This window comes from Dryas octopetala, chromosome 3, assembly GCF_963921425.1.
Source record: "Dryas octopetala chromosome 3, drDryOcto1.1, whole genome shotgun sequence".
Classification (NCBI taxonomy): domain Eukaryota; kingdom Viridiplantae; phylum Streptophyta; class Magnoliopsida; order Rosales; family Rosaceae; genus Dryas; species Dryas octopetala.
Window position 1 is genome coordinate 10734381 of NC_141368.1, and position 15845 is coordinate 10750225.

Sequence of the window (15845 nt, forward strand, 5' to 3'; positions counted from 1 at the left end):
TTGGGAATGTAGAGAATGCCAGCAAATGTGATAAATAAATTTGAGGTGTTATTTATATAATTATTAATTAGTGACAAATTTTTTTAATAGTATTTGTCTTCAACGAGCATTATATTCACTTATATTACATGAAACCTACTATATAATTTAGTTTCTTTAATATTTTTTTTTATCAATGTAATATATAATATATTAAATAAACATATGATCAAGTTTCATTTAAAATTTTGATATTTTGATAACAATTTCCGTCTTTTTTGTCTAATTTTGTTAAAATCAAAATTTTCACAAAAATATTCTCGAAACCGAAATTTTACTCCTTGATTCTAACAAAAAGAATAAAAGAACCAAAGCAATATTAATCACTTTATCTTTTGGCCAGGAAAATCACTTAAATACAAAAGAAAAATAAACTCATTTTCACCCATAACCATAAAGACCAACGTTTTACCGAAAGTATCTCTATAATATTCATGAGAAAAAAAAGAATAGAATAGAATAAAAGAAAAGAAAATTTGATTTTACAAATGACACATGCTCAACACATTAATTTTTAGAACAATAGAACGGTGTTCTATAACTTCTATTGAATTTTATTTTTTTTCAAAATTTTGCAGGGTACATGGCCCCTCTTAGTCCCTCATATGATCCCCCACTAGGCCTATAGAATTTGTGAAGCAGCTCTCTAGTGCATATTGACAACTAGGTCAGATCAGGAGGTCCATGCCATGCATTAGCTCGATATGCGCCTACAAGATCCCTTTATGATGCATGGAGGGATGGGGCAGCCCACAGTTTTACCTTCTTATCGGTACTCGACGTTGCCAAAACCAATACTTTCTTATCACCTGTGGAGAGGAGAATGATGATACAATATTATTATCTTCGAAGCAACAATAAAAAAGCAATGATTAATGTGAACTACAGACACATAGCACACATCTGGAGAAAATAGCTCCGGATTAAGTTTAACCAGGGCTACTTCCAGCCAAAATGTATTTAGTTGGATAGTCTTGATAATCCAATCTCTCCACCTAATCACCAATATTATCCTTGGTATGTATAATTGGATTGTCCTAGTTGAATGGCATATATTTACACCTTTTAAAATAAATTCCATTAACACAATTGTCAATTGATCTTTAAATTGTCCCCAACACTTTTAAGAAACAGAATGTACTAAAGCATATTCACAGGCTGCTAGATACACTGGGATTTTATTATGGATAAATTATTCAGGTTAGCCAGACTTCTCAGTTGGGGGTTCTCTAAGTAGGAAATTTACCATGCTTCTGTTGTGCCAAAGTTGTCAACAGTTATGTGGCTATGACATCTTGATATGAAGAGTTCAGCCATTGAAAATGAAAAATATACCTAATTATTTTAAAATATTCAAAGTAAGCGATTTACCCATTGGAACAGTCTTGGGTGCCCATGAAATGCATGTGATATCACCTGCATGAAAGGGACAAAGATTCACAATGAGACTATTTCAGGGTTAATAATCCATCAATCCAATGCTCAATGGCAAACTGAAATAGAGGTTAAGATGAAAGAAATCACAGCCCCCACCCCCCTCATCTGACCAAAGTAACGCGTAAGATCAACTTGAATCTTCAGTATATATTATATGTCTTGTTCATCAAAGCATATAGTACTTGTCAAGAGTAGAGCAGTTTCTTATGATCATCTTGTGCTCAATCAGACATTAAACCTAAATGATCAAATCATTCTCACTTGAAGAATTGGGTTCATATTCATCCACAGAATATGAACAACAGCAACTTGACTAGTCCATAGGAACTATCATACATGTGGTGTAGAAAATAGAAGCTAATTTTCAATCATAAGCTAGCTAACAGAGTATTAGAGAACCAAGAAAAACATGGAAATGATAATAAAGAAAAAAAAAAAAAAACTCTGATGCTCAAGCATACCATCATGGGCTTTGTCAGCTGTGTCCAGAACCTTTCCAGTTTCAACACATAACCACTGCAATGTTGAGCCATGGGTTGCTGCCAATACTTTTCCATCAGGGGATAAACTAAGACGATCATAGTGCAAAGCAGCGCCATTTAAGTCAAGTGGAATCGAAAACACCTTCAGAGTTTTTGGATCCTCATCGAGATGGTACCGAACTTTGAGAGAGCAGATAATAAGAAGGTTAGTAGGGGAAATTAAAAATACAACACAAGATATCAGAAACAAAAGAAACCCATAAATGTGATCAATTTTTGTATGAGCCATGCAGAAGAGTAATTAACAGAAAATTGTTTCTATCCCAGAACCAAAGAGACAACTGACGCCAATGCACAAGATACATTGTTTTATAAAACAGGCTTACTGTTCAACATACATGGTAGTTGCCAGATTCTTTTATTGAGAACCTAAACTATAACCGTTGTAACTACTGCTTATTCCCTTCCAAACATAGCTCATTTATGACCTATAACTACAAAAACAAAAAAAGGAAATTATGACCCTACATGAAAGCATGATCCATCTACTAATTAGAAGAAATAAATTTCCAGAATATTCTAATAATCATAACTATATGATCATATTTAAGGATCACAATTATTGTTTCTATCAATGGAAGTGTTTTCACTTGATTTGAGCACATGGCAGAAAGAGACTGGTGCAAGAGAATGACTCAAGATTCATTTTTTGACTTACTATTGCCAATGTAATACTATGTCTATAAGACAGTTGATATATAATCCATGAGTTAGACATAGATTACATGGGTGCATATGTTTGTCTGTGCTTCTTGGGAGGGGGCTGTTATTATCCGTTTGTATATGACAAAAGACGAAAAAAATACATAACAAAACCTTCTTACGTTATACATACCATTGATATTCCAAATTCTTATTGAACCATCTTTAGATGCTGTGATGATTTGTTCTGAGTTTGGAGTAAAGCATAACCAAGTTACTGCACTCTGAAAAACAACCAAAAGATTTGAGATATAGCAAATACAATTCAAGCTGATAGCCAAGGAATTGCTGACAAAAGAACCAAAATCACAATCTTCAGAAATTGCTAAAAAGAGTTCAGTGATTCCAATGATGAAAAAAATAGGGAAAAGACACAAATAAACATATAAATTAAAGCAAGATGACGTACTTTTAAAAGACAATTCTGGCCATTAAAAAAAGAGCAAAGAAACAAAAACAGTAAACGCATGTACCATAGCACTCAAGCTAAGCTGCAATTTGTTTCATAATTTGTAATATGTATGTCGCTAGGACAAGCCTACTAAACACTGAACTTTTATTTTGGCCAACACTAAACATTGAACTTGACCTCATCAACATCTGCTGTTCTAAAGTTAATTTTAAACCTCAACAAGCTTCCTGATATAAAAAGGCAGGATGAAAACTTATAAAAAAATTAATAGAGCTGACAGAGAGGCTTCACAAAGACATGCATGAGATAATATTATGCAATTGTACTAAAAACATATAACCTTATGCCCTTTAAGTTGCATAGCTTTTGAGACCTCCTTGACTGAACCATCCTTTGAATATACGATCTCCCACACCTGCCAAGAAAAGTCCGTGAATTAACAAGTGCAGTTTAAATATATGGCATAAAGCACCTTGTTCCTTTAACATTCCAAGCAAACACCGAAGTCAATTATGGTATCCAGAAAGTTACTAATGAAGACACAGGTACGATAACTGATAAGTATGCATTATATAAGAAGAATCAAGTTACTAAGGAAAATGATCATGGATGTCAAATTTGCAAGGTATTTACTTTTGTATCCACATATGATGAGGATACCTGGCACAGTTATGTGTCTTTATAACTGAACTCGATGCCATATCAACTTAACCCATGGACTTCTATAAAGGATTTGTGTGTGGCAGAAGTTTTTCAAACAGCTCCTTTGCACATGTCCAACACATAGGAGTATAGGACTACATGCATATATAATAAAAGTATCTAGATCCGCACAATCGCATGTGTCATCATGCAATGCAAGAAACAGTTGCAATTAGCATGCATGTCCTTCTCTTGTGATTAAAGTAACGCTTTTTTTTTAAATAAGTAATCAATTGAATGATGAAGTGCATCTGAAACCCATAATGAACACAATGACACAACCCTTAACATGAAACTTAAATAACCCTTAAAACATGGAACTTCTATTAATTTGGAAGTTCCTTAAATAACCCATATTGCTGGTGGACTTTCATACAGCCAACGGACAGATTAGAGATAATTACCTTCACATCTGCAGTAAAAGCTGCAGCAGCAATGAAACGCCCATTTGGTGATATAGCAGCCATGTTGTTTTTCAACTGATTTGTGTCAACATGCCCTAAGCTCTTGCCAGTTTTACCATGCCAAAGTATGATGTCAGTCCCTAAAGTGTAAAAATAAAAAATAAATAAGAACCACAAGAATGCGCATGAAAATAGAAACATGTCGAATAAAAGACATGCATGCAATTTCTAATGTAGGATAAAAAACAAGAAAATACCTTCAGAACAAGAAGCAATAATTGTACTCCCATCAGCACTGCCATAACTCGCAGTGGTCCCAGACAGGGTAAGAATACCTAATTTCTCATGAACTTTGTGATGTTCCCACTTGATTTCAGGGAGAGGAAGCTTGGATTGCTGCTTATCATTGGAAGAATTGGGTTTTTCCTCCCCATACATGTACAAAGAAGAACCGGACAAAGGTGATTGAGAAGCCACAACTATAGATGATGCATCATCAGAAAACGAAACTGCTACTGGATGACCTCCAGCAGGCAAATTAATTCTTAGAAACCTGTGGAAAAGTTGCAGAATTTGAGAAATGCAAAGCAACAAAAAGCATGAGCATAACTGACACTGTAGCGTTATCTAGTAAGTCGTAATGCATCAAGAATACTTGAAATTCATACTTGAAACTTTTACTCGAAGCATCATCCAACTTGAATACCCTGACCACTCCATCCGCACAAGCTGTTTGCAAAAGTAAGAAATCATGAGTACATTGAGATATAAGATGAGTCGTGATCAAAGTCAATAAGTCATCCACCATCGTATGCAAGTTATAAAGTGTCAAACTTTTGCAAATTGATTGACTTTCCATATGATACAAATATACATCAGCTCACAAACATAAAAGTTCTCTATTGTTTGACTTCGTAATCGATTCATGAGCATTCAGTCTAATATTAAATTATTTCTAATGGCTCCTCTAAAGACAAATATTGGCGGCATTAAGCTCAGAGTACTTACCTGTTGCCAAACTCCGGCTGTCAGAAGAAAAACACAGGCCAGTGACCGCGTCTCCATGACCTTTCAAGGTATTCACATCCAACGGATGATGTTTCTTGTTTTGATCCTACATTTCATGATCCAACAGAATCATATTAAAATCAAATTCAATTAGTAAAAAAGTTGTTTTCTTTTAACTAAGAACAAATTAGTGTTCCATATACGCATAGATACTGAGTAACATGCAACTCAAGCAAACGGAAAATGATGCATTTTCTCTCGAATTCTCAGCAGCCAAACAGAGAATTCAGTACAGAAACTTCAAAAACAATTCGTCTAAGATTGAAGAGTTGGCGTTACCTTATCAGAGGCGTGAGAGTGAGGTTTGGCGTGGAACTTCTTATTCTGGGGAGGCTTGGAGGGGTGCTTTTTGGGATCCGACTGGAGCTCCGGTTTGGAAATGGACTGGACTTCGGAGCTCCGTTTGCGGAAGTAGCTTCCGAAGAAGGCGAGGGCGATGACGGCGCCGATGAGCACTGAGACCACCGCAATTGGAATAAGCGGATCCATTGGTAACCGGAGAGGATTGGGGAGTGAGGGTTTGGATACGGTGACGATGATCAAAATGTGTTTGGGGAAATGGATGAGAGAGAGAGAGAGAGAGGTTTTACAGATTGAGAAATAGATTTTAAAAAAACGAAAAAAGGATTTTTCTTTTTTTAATTGAATGAAATATGGGGTTTTTGTTGAAAGTTTAAAGTTTTAAACAAACAAAAAAAGAAAAATGTTTTTGCTTTTAAGGAACAAAAGGCTTTATAAACATATGAATTAACTCTACTTATATAATTATATCCAAAGATTTGTTTGGCATACGCTACTTATCATTTTCCTATTTAAGTTTTTAATTTTAATTTCATCTATTGAAAAATCAAAACACAAAACTTAATGATCCTCATCATCCTCCACTCTTTCATCTTCTTTCTACCCAAAATTAAAATGGTAAAAAGTCTGCATCATTACCAATTATTTACCATCCAATAGTTTACATTTAAATTTTATCCGCTAATGTAATAAAGTACTCATAAACGCTAAAAGTTCGTGCTTAGGTAAATATTCTTCTCTTTTCAATTCCCTACCCTTCTCTACATTCTCTTTATTCTAATTATGTTTCTAAGAATCAAAGTTATATAACTTATATTGAGAAAATTACAGATTTAGTCCAGTTATTTTATACCTAGTTCAATTTTGGTCCACAATCTTTTTTAAGTTCTGTTTTGGTCCACTAATTGTTTGACTTGTTCAATAAAGATCCAGATTTGTTTTCTCAAATTTGGCCTGCTTTTTACCCTATCAAATCTCACCCAAATTCAGCAAATATATACTTGTTTTAAAGCTATGCATTTCTTCTTTACAACCATATAAAGATCATTCAAATTGGAGTTCTAAAACTCAAGATAATTGACCCTAAAGTAGGGTACCCAAAACTGCCAATTTTTCAAATTTCACCAAATCTCAATTCTCTTAGATTATAATACTCCAAATTTGTTTTATGACTAAGAAATGATGAAATATAACTTATACTTCAATTATAATTGAAGAAAACACAACCCAAAAGATTTAAAGTCACAAATCTGGACCTTTATTGAACAAATGAAACAATTAGTGGACCAAAACAGAACTTAAAAAAGATCGTGGACCAAAATTGAACTAGGTATAAAATAAGTGGACCAAATCTGTAATTTCCTCAACTTATATTTCTATTTTTGTCAACAATCAAAGTTATATTTCACACTTAATTACACTTACACCCCCTGAAGTTTATCGTCTTTTCACATACACTCCCTCGGGTTTTAATAATTACACATATACCCCCTGAGGTTTTAAAACTGTTGCATATACCCCCTACAAGAAAAATAAATAAATAAAAAAGAAAATATTTGTATTCAGGTTAGACCTCACACCTTGAATAATCTTATTAGGCTATTTAATCCCTTAGCATGCTTTTTTGCATAATTTCTCATCATTTTCGTCTTACTATAGGGGGTTATATATAACAGTTTTAAAACCTCAGAGGGTGTATGTGTAATTATTGAAACCCCAGGGGATGTATGTGAAAAGACGATAAATCTCAAAGGGTGTAAGTGTAATTAATTCCTAATAGATCATGATTGTTATCAAAGTATGTTTTTTACTTTGATAACAAGAAAAATCTCCATCATTAATTCCTCAATTTCTTACTAAGTACGCATTAAGATAAATCTACAATCATGTATAAACACATATCAAAAACTTTAACATGTAAGATGACATTTAAGTATTTCTTGGTAATCTTGATAAGAACATTAATGAGCTGAAATTGAAGCCATCAAAACAAACTTATATCCGGGGTGACTTATTTGACTTGTTATAGACAGCAGGGTGGAGCAAGAAGTGAAATCTAATCACTTATGATTAATAATAAAGAGTATTTGTTTTCTTTTTTATTTATGTATCTTGAATCAAAATGAGAATGAAACAGATTCCTATTTAAATTTTAATTAAATTTCACATCTGAAATAGAATTGAAACTAACATACCCTCATGGCTCATCAACAAGGTATTCAAATCATTGTAAGCATGCCAGCTCGAACCAAAGTTAATTGAACTTATGAATGAGTTATGGAACAGAACATGGTAAAAGTTTAGTTTACCATACAATATTGTAGTTGGGGCCCTTTGCCTCCTTGTTTAATTATGGTAAACTAAACTTTTTCCATGTCTGTTCTGTCCCATTTTCCATTACCCCCAACTTCCAAGAGGTAAATTGCATTGCATCCTATGGTACTCTAAAACAAAACTTCACCTCTAGAGCGAGTGATTACAAAAATTCATTACCATTACCAATGAGGTAGTTTGAAAAGATAATTGATATCACAAAAATCTGAAACACCCATATTTCAATCAGGTGCAGACAAGAACAGAATGAACTCCTTCAAAATCTTTATATATAACACAGTGAGCTGATTCAATTCCAATGCAGCATCCTAATGGCTCCTTAATATGTAGAAGCCACCATGCCTTTCTGATATGAACAGAGATTACTGGTTGAATCATTACAAAACTGGTTCTTCTATGTAATTGGTACACAACCATCCTTCAACAGGTGGTGAATCTGCAGAAAAAAAAAAAAAAAAAAAGCAACATTGTCACTGTTTTCCTTCTCAATCAACACAGCATCATAATTTTTATGCTCAAACTATGCATAGTTAAAGTTAACCAAGATGGCCAACCTGCTTACAAATAGCAAAGGTGCATTTGGGCATCCACTGACACTGTAACTTAGATTTTAAGGTCATCAAAATTATATTTTTTTTGCTGACAGCAGCTTCAGTTTCTGCAACATACAGAATAATCATGAGCAACTATATAAAACACTTGCAACTCTTATGAATATGTTGTGCAATCTTTATTCTTCGGAAGATGCTATAGTGCCCAACTTTTTCCCCAACTCTCTCACATGAAGTGGGTCTTACGTGTGTCCCGCAAAACCATGGCCCCACCTCATGTGAGGGAGTTGCGAAAAACTTTGGGAAATGAGTTAGGTTCTAAAGCATTTTCCAGGTTTCCTTATTCTTATGAGTCCTATCTGGACTGCAGAAGTAGTGTTTGGTGTGATTCCACAAAGGAAATGATGAATAGTATATGCATTATATACCGTAATATACTGTGGGGGTTCTTGGAGATTAGTAGTACCCAGGATAACTTCCCTTCTCAATTTTGATGTCAGCTTGTGACAAACTCGTAGCTGATGATAGCATCAAGATAAAACCATGAGAGAGATCTAAAAGCACCTATGCAGCAGATATAGAAACCAAGCAGAAAAGCTTTTCACAAAATCTACCTCAGAGCGAGTTGCCCCACCAATCATAAATACAAAAATACGTCGCCCCATCTTCTTGTAATCAGTAGATGCACCTCTCAAACTCGAGTCACTACAAAAGGTAGCAGAAGAGCAATAATTAGTTGATATCCAAGAGTTAAGCAGGTCAAAGTTGCCATATTCACATCTTCCAAAAAACAAAAAATACCTTTGCAGTGCTATTAACAACAAAAAATTAGAACCAGATAATATAAATCTTGTTTCAGATATATTACAAACAAATGCTGGAGTGACATGGGATATGACCATATCTAGCATAATCTCAGAAGATTAAATCCAACAGATGCCCTCCCCTTCACATTCAAGTAGGGAATGAGCACATTAACCCCAACTAGATGTAGGCACTGTGAGGCTACCTAGAATTTCCATCATCGGAATGCTTCCGTGCCCAATTTGCAGTTCGCCTTGATCTCATTGAATGAGGAGCAGTGGTAGATTGACTTGTCTGTGCTGATGAACTATGGATGGCTCTCTGGCTGCCCCCTTTGGGATTTGCACTAGGTTCATTTATACATGAATACTCATTCTTTGGTAATTCACCTTTGTTAAGATTTTCAATGAGCTCCTGCAACAAAATCATGTAATCAGATACTGCTCATTAGATGCATCATAAATTCAATCTAATCTAAGTCAACTTCAAATTTGTCCATGTTTTGGAAATAAATTTTTCCATCTATTTCCGTAAGGCTCATGTATATATATATGTATAGGATAATTCTCTAATGAGGATGCTCTTAATTTAAGAAAAGTAAGGACACCATTGTGGAACCATCCCTACAATATATTTTAATAATCTGAACCATTGTGGAGAGGTCTGCATGATGTTCAAGCGTATGTACCTCCATCATGGGATAGAATCGAAATAGTTGCCATGTTTCTTCCTCTTCACCCGTCCGATCCTTTCTCGCTGCCTGCTTCGTCTGATTTTAAAACAAGAATATTTGTAAACTGATATCAGCCTTACTCTGTCAGCGGCTTGTTTTCTGAAACAGGACCCTACACCAATCATCTTCAATAAGCATCTCCACAACTAGATGTGCTCACCTTTGTGTTATTAAACTTCAGCGAGAAGCTACCAGATGTCTTTTTGGCAACTGATGATCCCCCAAGCAATCGCATGTTACTCACAACCTTCATGTCCTCGTGTGATAATTTTGCCAACTAAGTAAAATATACAAAAGCAAATAACATAACTCAATTAAACATCAGAATTGGGGAAATATAGTAATTCCCTCATAAAAAATCGTGGATTGAATGCTGTAGCTACCTGCATTAGTTTAGTAGCTTTGTCCCCCTCAAACTTCTCAGGATATACAGATGCATAAATCATTAACAAACGCAACTTATTTTCAGGAGTTGCATCCTGCATAAATCGAAGAGTCTCCCATTAAGAGAATTTGGGTATTAATAAGTACTTAGGAGTGAACTACATGTCCACCCTACATCACCTGATTTCCCCTCAGATAGTTGATGACTTCCTTGGCTCCTGCATCTCCAAACACAAGATCCTGCTCCAGTTGCCCAAGGTCTCGAAGTCCCATTTCCCTGATAACTCTGTTAACTTTCCCTGCAATCTGAGTCGAAACAATCGAGCAAAAACAATCAGCATCACAGCATGCAAGGTTAAAACTACTGGTATCATTTTTACGACGCTCTTAAAAGTAAAAGCATATATATTAAGACACAAAATGCCTCAAAATAATCAAAGCAAACCTCAACATGGAGAGAGAGCTTTTCAACTTGTTCAGTGTATTGTGGCAAAGCTTGAACCATTTTCTGCAAGTCCCGTGTAGATAATTCATTGCCCTCTCTGCATAAAATCAATCTTCTACATTAGAAGTGTATGACAACAATCTTACATGAGCCATAAAAACTTAAAATATGAATATTATCACCATGTTACATGAGATATATGATCAAGATCTATGATATATGATTTACATTTTAAGAACCATAATCACAAGAATGATAGTATAGAAAAAAAAAAAAAAAAAAAACAAGTGCTGAGTCTGCTGACCACATCCTAATACCTTTTGCAAGCAATGGTAAACCAACAAATTTCTCATTGGTAATAATTTATATTGAAGTCCACATGTTGGGTCTTAGTTGTGGGAGGCAACACATGAAAAGGAGTATTAACTATAAAATAATTGTTGGTCCTCATCCTAATAACTTAAACTTTTGAGAACAATAGTAAACCAATAAAGTCATTATGTAATCATAGTGATGATTTGTATTATTTTTTATCAACAATGGCTTCTTAACAGAGTACAGATTATTTTCATGGTGTTATGTGGTCTAGATATGCTAGAAATACCATACAACCATGATGTCAAAGGTCTTCAATCAAATTTTAACAATATGAAGTGCAATAGAAGATGATCAAGACAGAATTGGAAATGAGCAGTAATGAAGCATATGAAGGGAGATAAATCACAAGGGAGGTGAATGGATTAATCATATCATACTGGCAATAATACAAAGACAGCATTGATAAAAGAAAACCTTTCTACATATGGCAAAAAATTTCCGAAGAGTGCCTATTAGACGACTAGCACCAACCTGGCACTCTGTTGGAGCTGTGCAGCTTTGTTCTTTGATTGAAAGTTGGTAAACTTGTCGTGCAACCGTTCACTAGCCTGATATTTCAGTTAGTGGACTATAGTGTTCACACTTATAATAGGATTTGGATTCTCTGCTAGTTTTTCTTTGCTAGTTTTAATCCTAACCATGTAATATAAATCCAAGGCTTTATGTAATTCCATTCACACCAAAAAAGTGCTACGAATCCATTTCATCTTTTGCTCTCTACCCTTGAATAATAAATACATGATTAAGATTAAAAGACTAGCATCACCTAGCAGAGGATCTGGATCCCTTATATTATACTCATGTTAATTAAAAGTTTGAAATCATGAAATATACATCTGCTATGTGTGCATGGCGAAGGTCAAGCCAGACTGGATCATTGTCGTCCAAAATGACCTCCTTTCTCTCAGGATCCCCACCAGTTTTGCTAGGAACCTAATACACAGTATCTGTTATTCTTGTATCTAGGGAGAGAAAAAAATGCAACTAGAGATAAATATCAAAACAAAACAGAAAAGTTATAAAAAGTAACAGCAAGGCATACCTCATGCAGATATTTGTTTCCTTCCATATCCAATAAATCGTGACACATAGCATCGTATGTCCATTCATGTATGACAGGAGCAATCTATTCAAACGAGTCCCAACACATTCAACAAATCAAAATATAAGAGCATACAGGAAAAGTAAAAAGGGCTGGCCAGAACAGGACAATGAATAATAACCTGATCAATAGATCTATCCAAGATGAGCAGCTCACATGTTTCATCCTGTGGAAAGTTGGGAATAGAAGATTTATATTTTGAAATGAGGTCCCAAACAGCAGCAGCAAGCTTTTTAGGAACTAAATCACGAGGCGTTGCTTCTTCGGAATCATCCAGTGTCTTGGCAGCACGGTACCGCACAATTGGAAGCTCCTGAGACAATGCAAACTTGTTTAGACATTTTCAGCCAAAAAGAATATTTAAAACTCATTGTTTCCAAAAAAAAAAAAAGTAACCAACTATGTCGTTACTATAATTACAGCAGCTAAGTAGAGGTCACATGTAAGATAAGGTACAATCCCAAACAACATTATAAATTATAAAAATCACACCTTCATTGAAGCAAAAACAGTGGCCAGTCGAGTTGCCATTGTGTTCAAGCAAGCATCGAATTTGTGAGAATTCCCAACATCACCAAAGAGCTCCTCCAATGCCCTATCTTGATCAGTGGTAAAGGCCTGCATTAAAGGGATCTCAGTGAATAGTGAATTATCATGCATAAACAATGAGAGACCAAATATTATCAAAAATACCTGACTATCTATCGGAAAGTATTCCAAATTCATCTGCAAATTTCCAAGAAAGAAAAAAGATCAGACAAGAATTTGAATTGAAAATCAAAAGAACCATTATAGGTACCGAGCAATAACAAAGGAAAATACCTCTCTCAATGCACCTATGCGGGGTAAAACACTTGTATCGCACTTTATGTGATTTACTAATTCCTTCAGGATAGGTGAACTGAAAAATACAAATGCTCTGAAACCAGGAAATGAAAATGGACAAGAAAACAACAGAAAACCACAATAAGAATAATGCTGTTTTGAACATATAAGTGATACAAGCTAAAATTTTAAAAAACAGGAATCCTTCTCATACTTCCTGTATAAAGGCTCCCTTCCAGACATATCAGACAAGAACATGACAATACTGCATGGTAGTAAAAGATAGGGTTAAAAAATACTCCAAGCAAAAAATGAAATTGTAAAATTTGGATACTTTTGAATAAGCAGGACTAAGGGGCAAAAAAAAAACAGAAAAGGTAGGAACAAGGAAAATGGATTTTGGGAGTTTAGAACTACAAGCATTCACAGGTGCATATCAAAACTAGCAACCAAATTCAACTTTAGATAAGCTGCTCCCAATCTTCAATTAATAGACAAAAAGATGAGTGAAAAAATTATAACTGAGAAGTATGTGGAATATTGTTTTAACATAGTTTTATACAAGTGATTTAGCGAACAATTATCAGGCCGAAAAAAAATATTTTTCAGATTGTAGCAGTATTACACAAAGGCAAATGCTTACAATTTTCCAACAAAGTAAGGATAACAATGGGTGGTGATGCTGGAGGTCCAAACATCAAGTAGCTTTTAACTATTCACAATATAAGGTACAAGACACTGGTTTCCTGGCTAGTTCTTACAAATAGCCTTCCAGTCTCATGAAACTTCTCACACCTCTTCTGTTTCATCTGGAAGTTGGTAAAGTAAGAAAAAGAATGCAATTGTGGATCCTAAAGTTTATTAAGGAAAATAATTGGTTTATTTATTAATGTGCATTCTTAAGTCTTTGCATGGTGGCAAGCACATTGCGCCATAATGAAATCTGATGCTGAGATTTCATGTGTCTCATATTTACAAGATGAGAAATTTACTATAAAATTTATACTGATAAACATTCTTTAGAAAATTTATTACTACAGATCAACAGTCTTCCATAGTTTTCTGTAGAAGCATAAATAATTATAAGGAAAGAATTAATGATGGTATGTTTTGAGAATACTGTACTTCTCTTTTGATGGCTGGACGAAATAAACAACATCCATGGATGGCAATGGTTCCCTCCTCCGGAAAAGGTCTTCCACCACTGCAATAAAAGAGAATCAGTTTCTAGTCATTCCAACTAATTAACAATAAAAAGCATAACACATCATGACAATATTTAGCTAAAGATGTCTTAGCAGAGATAGTAAACAATGATATATATGTACAACGTAGCCATCTCAGTTGACTCCAACATTTAACTGGTTGCTTGAGAAATGTTGCTGGTTCATTGGAATAATCAACAAGCCCAAGAATAGAATGTACATTCTCCATATTTAAAGTTGTGCTCACATGAAATTTCTTGGTTTGTGATATCTGCCATTTTACATGAATGGGACAGGACTTTCACTGTTACTTTATCCATAATGAACACCTGGGGAAAAAATTTCAAATAAGGATGATTAAAACAACCACAGTATAATAAATCCAAAGTCATTCCACAGTAAATATTTCAAGTTTCACATAGCCAAATGAATAATAATTATAAAATACTACAAAAAAGTAAAAAACAAAAGAAGCATAACTTCTTTAAAACAAATTAAAATAAAAACACTGCATTGAACACACCTTCCAAGACTTGGAACCCTCTGTTCTGGTTGATCCAAGCATTTCGTGCAATAACCCTACAAACCCAATTCAAAGATAAAATCATGTGAGTTACAAAACGGGAACCAGAATTCAGAGCCTTAATGCCGTTTGTTTCCCAGCTCATTCAATTTGTCGGGAATCAAACTGAAAAGAAAGAACGCGAACGAATGCAAAAGGATGGTTCTAGAGAGAGAGAGATCTTACGGTCGCGGCTGAATTGACGGAAAACCTTGTACTCTGGGGCTCCGCCATGAGAAGACGAATCAGAATCTGAAAACGACATCGTCGTAGCAACAGCAGCAGCAGCAGATTATATGGTTTCAAATTCAACAACAACGAAAAAAATAGAATATAAATTGCTGAACGATTCAGAATCTGGAGTGAGAGAGGGAGAGAGAAGAGAGGGTTCAGTTGAGTTCGGGAGGGGAGGGCGAGAAAGGAGCGGGAAAGATGAGAAGATCGTTACAGGGTGCTTGGACGTGTCAAATAGAACGTTAATTTAGTTTATGTTTCACTCTGTACGGACGAGCAAAGGCTTCGTTTAATTACTACTAAATTTGCAACGCCACGTCGTTTTCGGCTTCTTTCTTTCAAATTATCCTTGATCATTAAATAATGAAATCAGAAATTGATTTTTAATTTTAAAAATTTTAAATTTTGCTAAATACAGTTTTTTGGGAATTGTGAATTGATTGGTGTGACCTATTATATATACATCTTCCCACACATTGTGAATTAGTTTTAGATTAAATGTTTCAATATTTTGAGTCTTTCTATTAATTTTCAATTGATTTCAAGCTAAATACTCTAACTTTTACATAAAAAATGTAGAAACAAAAGTTCGATTCTATAACATCTTCTTTTGAAAAAATTATTAATGGACAGGATTGGAAGAAGATTCTCACCAGTCCTCTACATTTTTTGTCTTTGATAA

The 15845-nt window shown here is 34.6% G+C and overlaps 2 protein-coding genes across 2 annotated transcripts; both read right to left on the minus strand.

Annotated features, from left to right (window-relative positions):
- Positions 1–397: 397 nt before the first annotated feature.
- Positions 398–5899, minus strand: LOC147290791 (Transducin/WD40 repeat-like superfamily protein). The gene is made up of 10 exons (XM_086234927.1): positions 5586–5899; positions 5247–5352; positions 4907–4967; positions 4496–4791; positions 4239–4378; positions 3473–3547; positions 2854–2944; positions 1938–2138; positions 1411–1455; positions 398–848 (listed from the first exon to the last, which is right to left on the minus strand). The coding sequence occupies exons 1-10, from the start codon at positions 5793–5795 to the stop codon at positions 763–765; spliced, it is 1311 nt and encodes a 436-aa protein (XP_086091053.1). The 5' UTR covers positions 5796–5899; the 3' UTR covers positions 398–762.
- A 2644-nt stretch (positions 5900–8543) lies between these two features.
- Positions 8544–15599, minus strand: LOC147290792 (protein transport Sec1a-like). Its single transcript, XM_086234925.1, is given in 22 exon segments — positions 8544–8567; positions 8569–8598; positions 8920–9009; positions 9106–9196; positions 9501–9709; positions 9984–10064; positions 10189–10305; positions 10412–10507; positions 10593–10718; positions 10858–10954; positions 11707–11783; positions 12070–12168; positions 12278–12361; positions 12459–12650; positions 12830–12955; positions 13031–13063; positions 13160–13256; positions 13377–13427; positions 14288–14366; positions 14615–14696; positions 14891–14946; positions 15116–15599. Coding segments are annotated over 22 exon segments (2016 nt in total). The 5' UTR covers positions 15195–15599.
- Positions 15600–15845: the final 246 nt, after the last annotated feature.

Bases quoted from the DNA above. Each gene is read 5' to 3' on its own strand.
- LOC147290791 (XM_086234927.1), bottom strand. From the start codon at position 5,795: ATGGATCCGCTTATTCCAATTGCGGTGGTCTCAGTGCTCATCGGCGCC. The intron at 5,353-5,585 runs GTAACGCCAACT...CATGAAATGTAG, and splicing joins ACTCTCACGCCTCTGATAAG to GATCAAAACAAGAAACATCA. The intron at 1,456-1,937 runs GTATGCTTGAGC...CCTTTCATGCAG, and splicing joins AGCTGACAAAGCCCATGATG to GTGATATCACATGCATTTCA.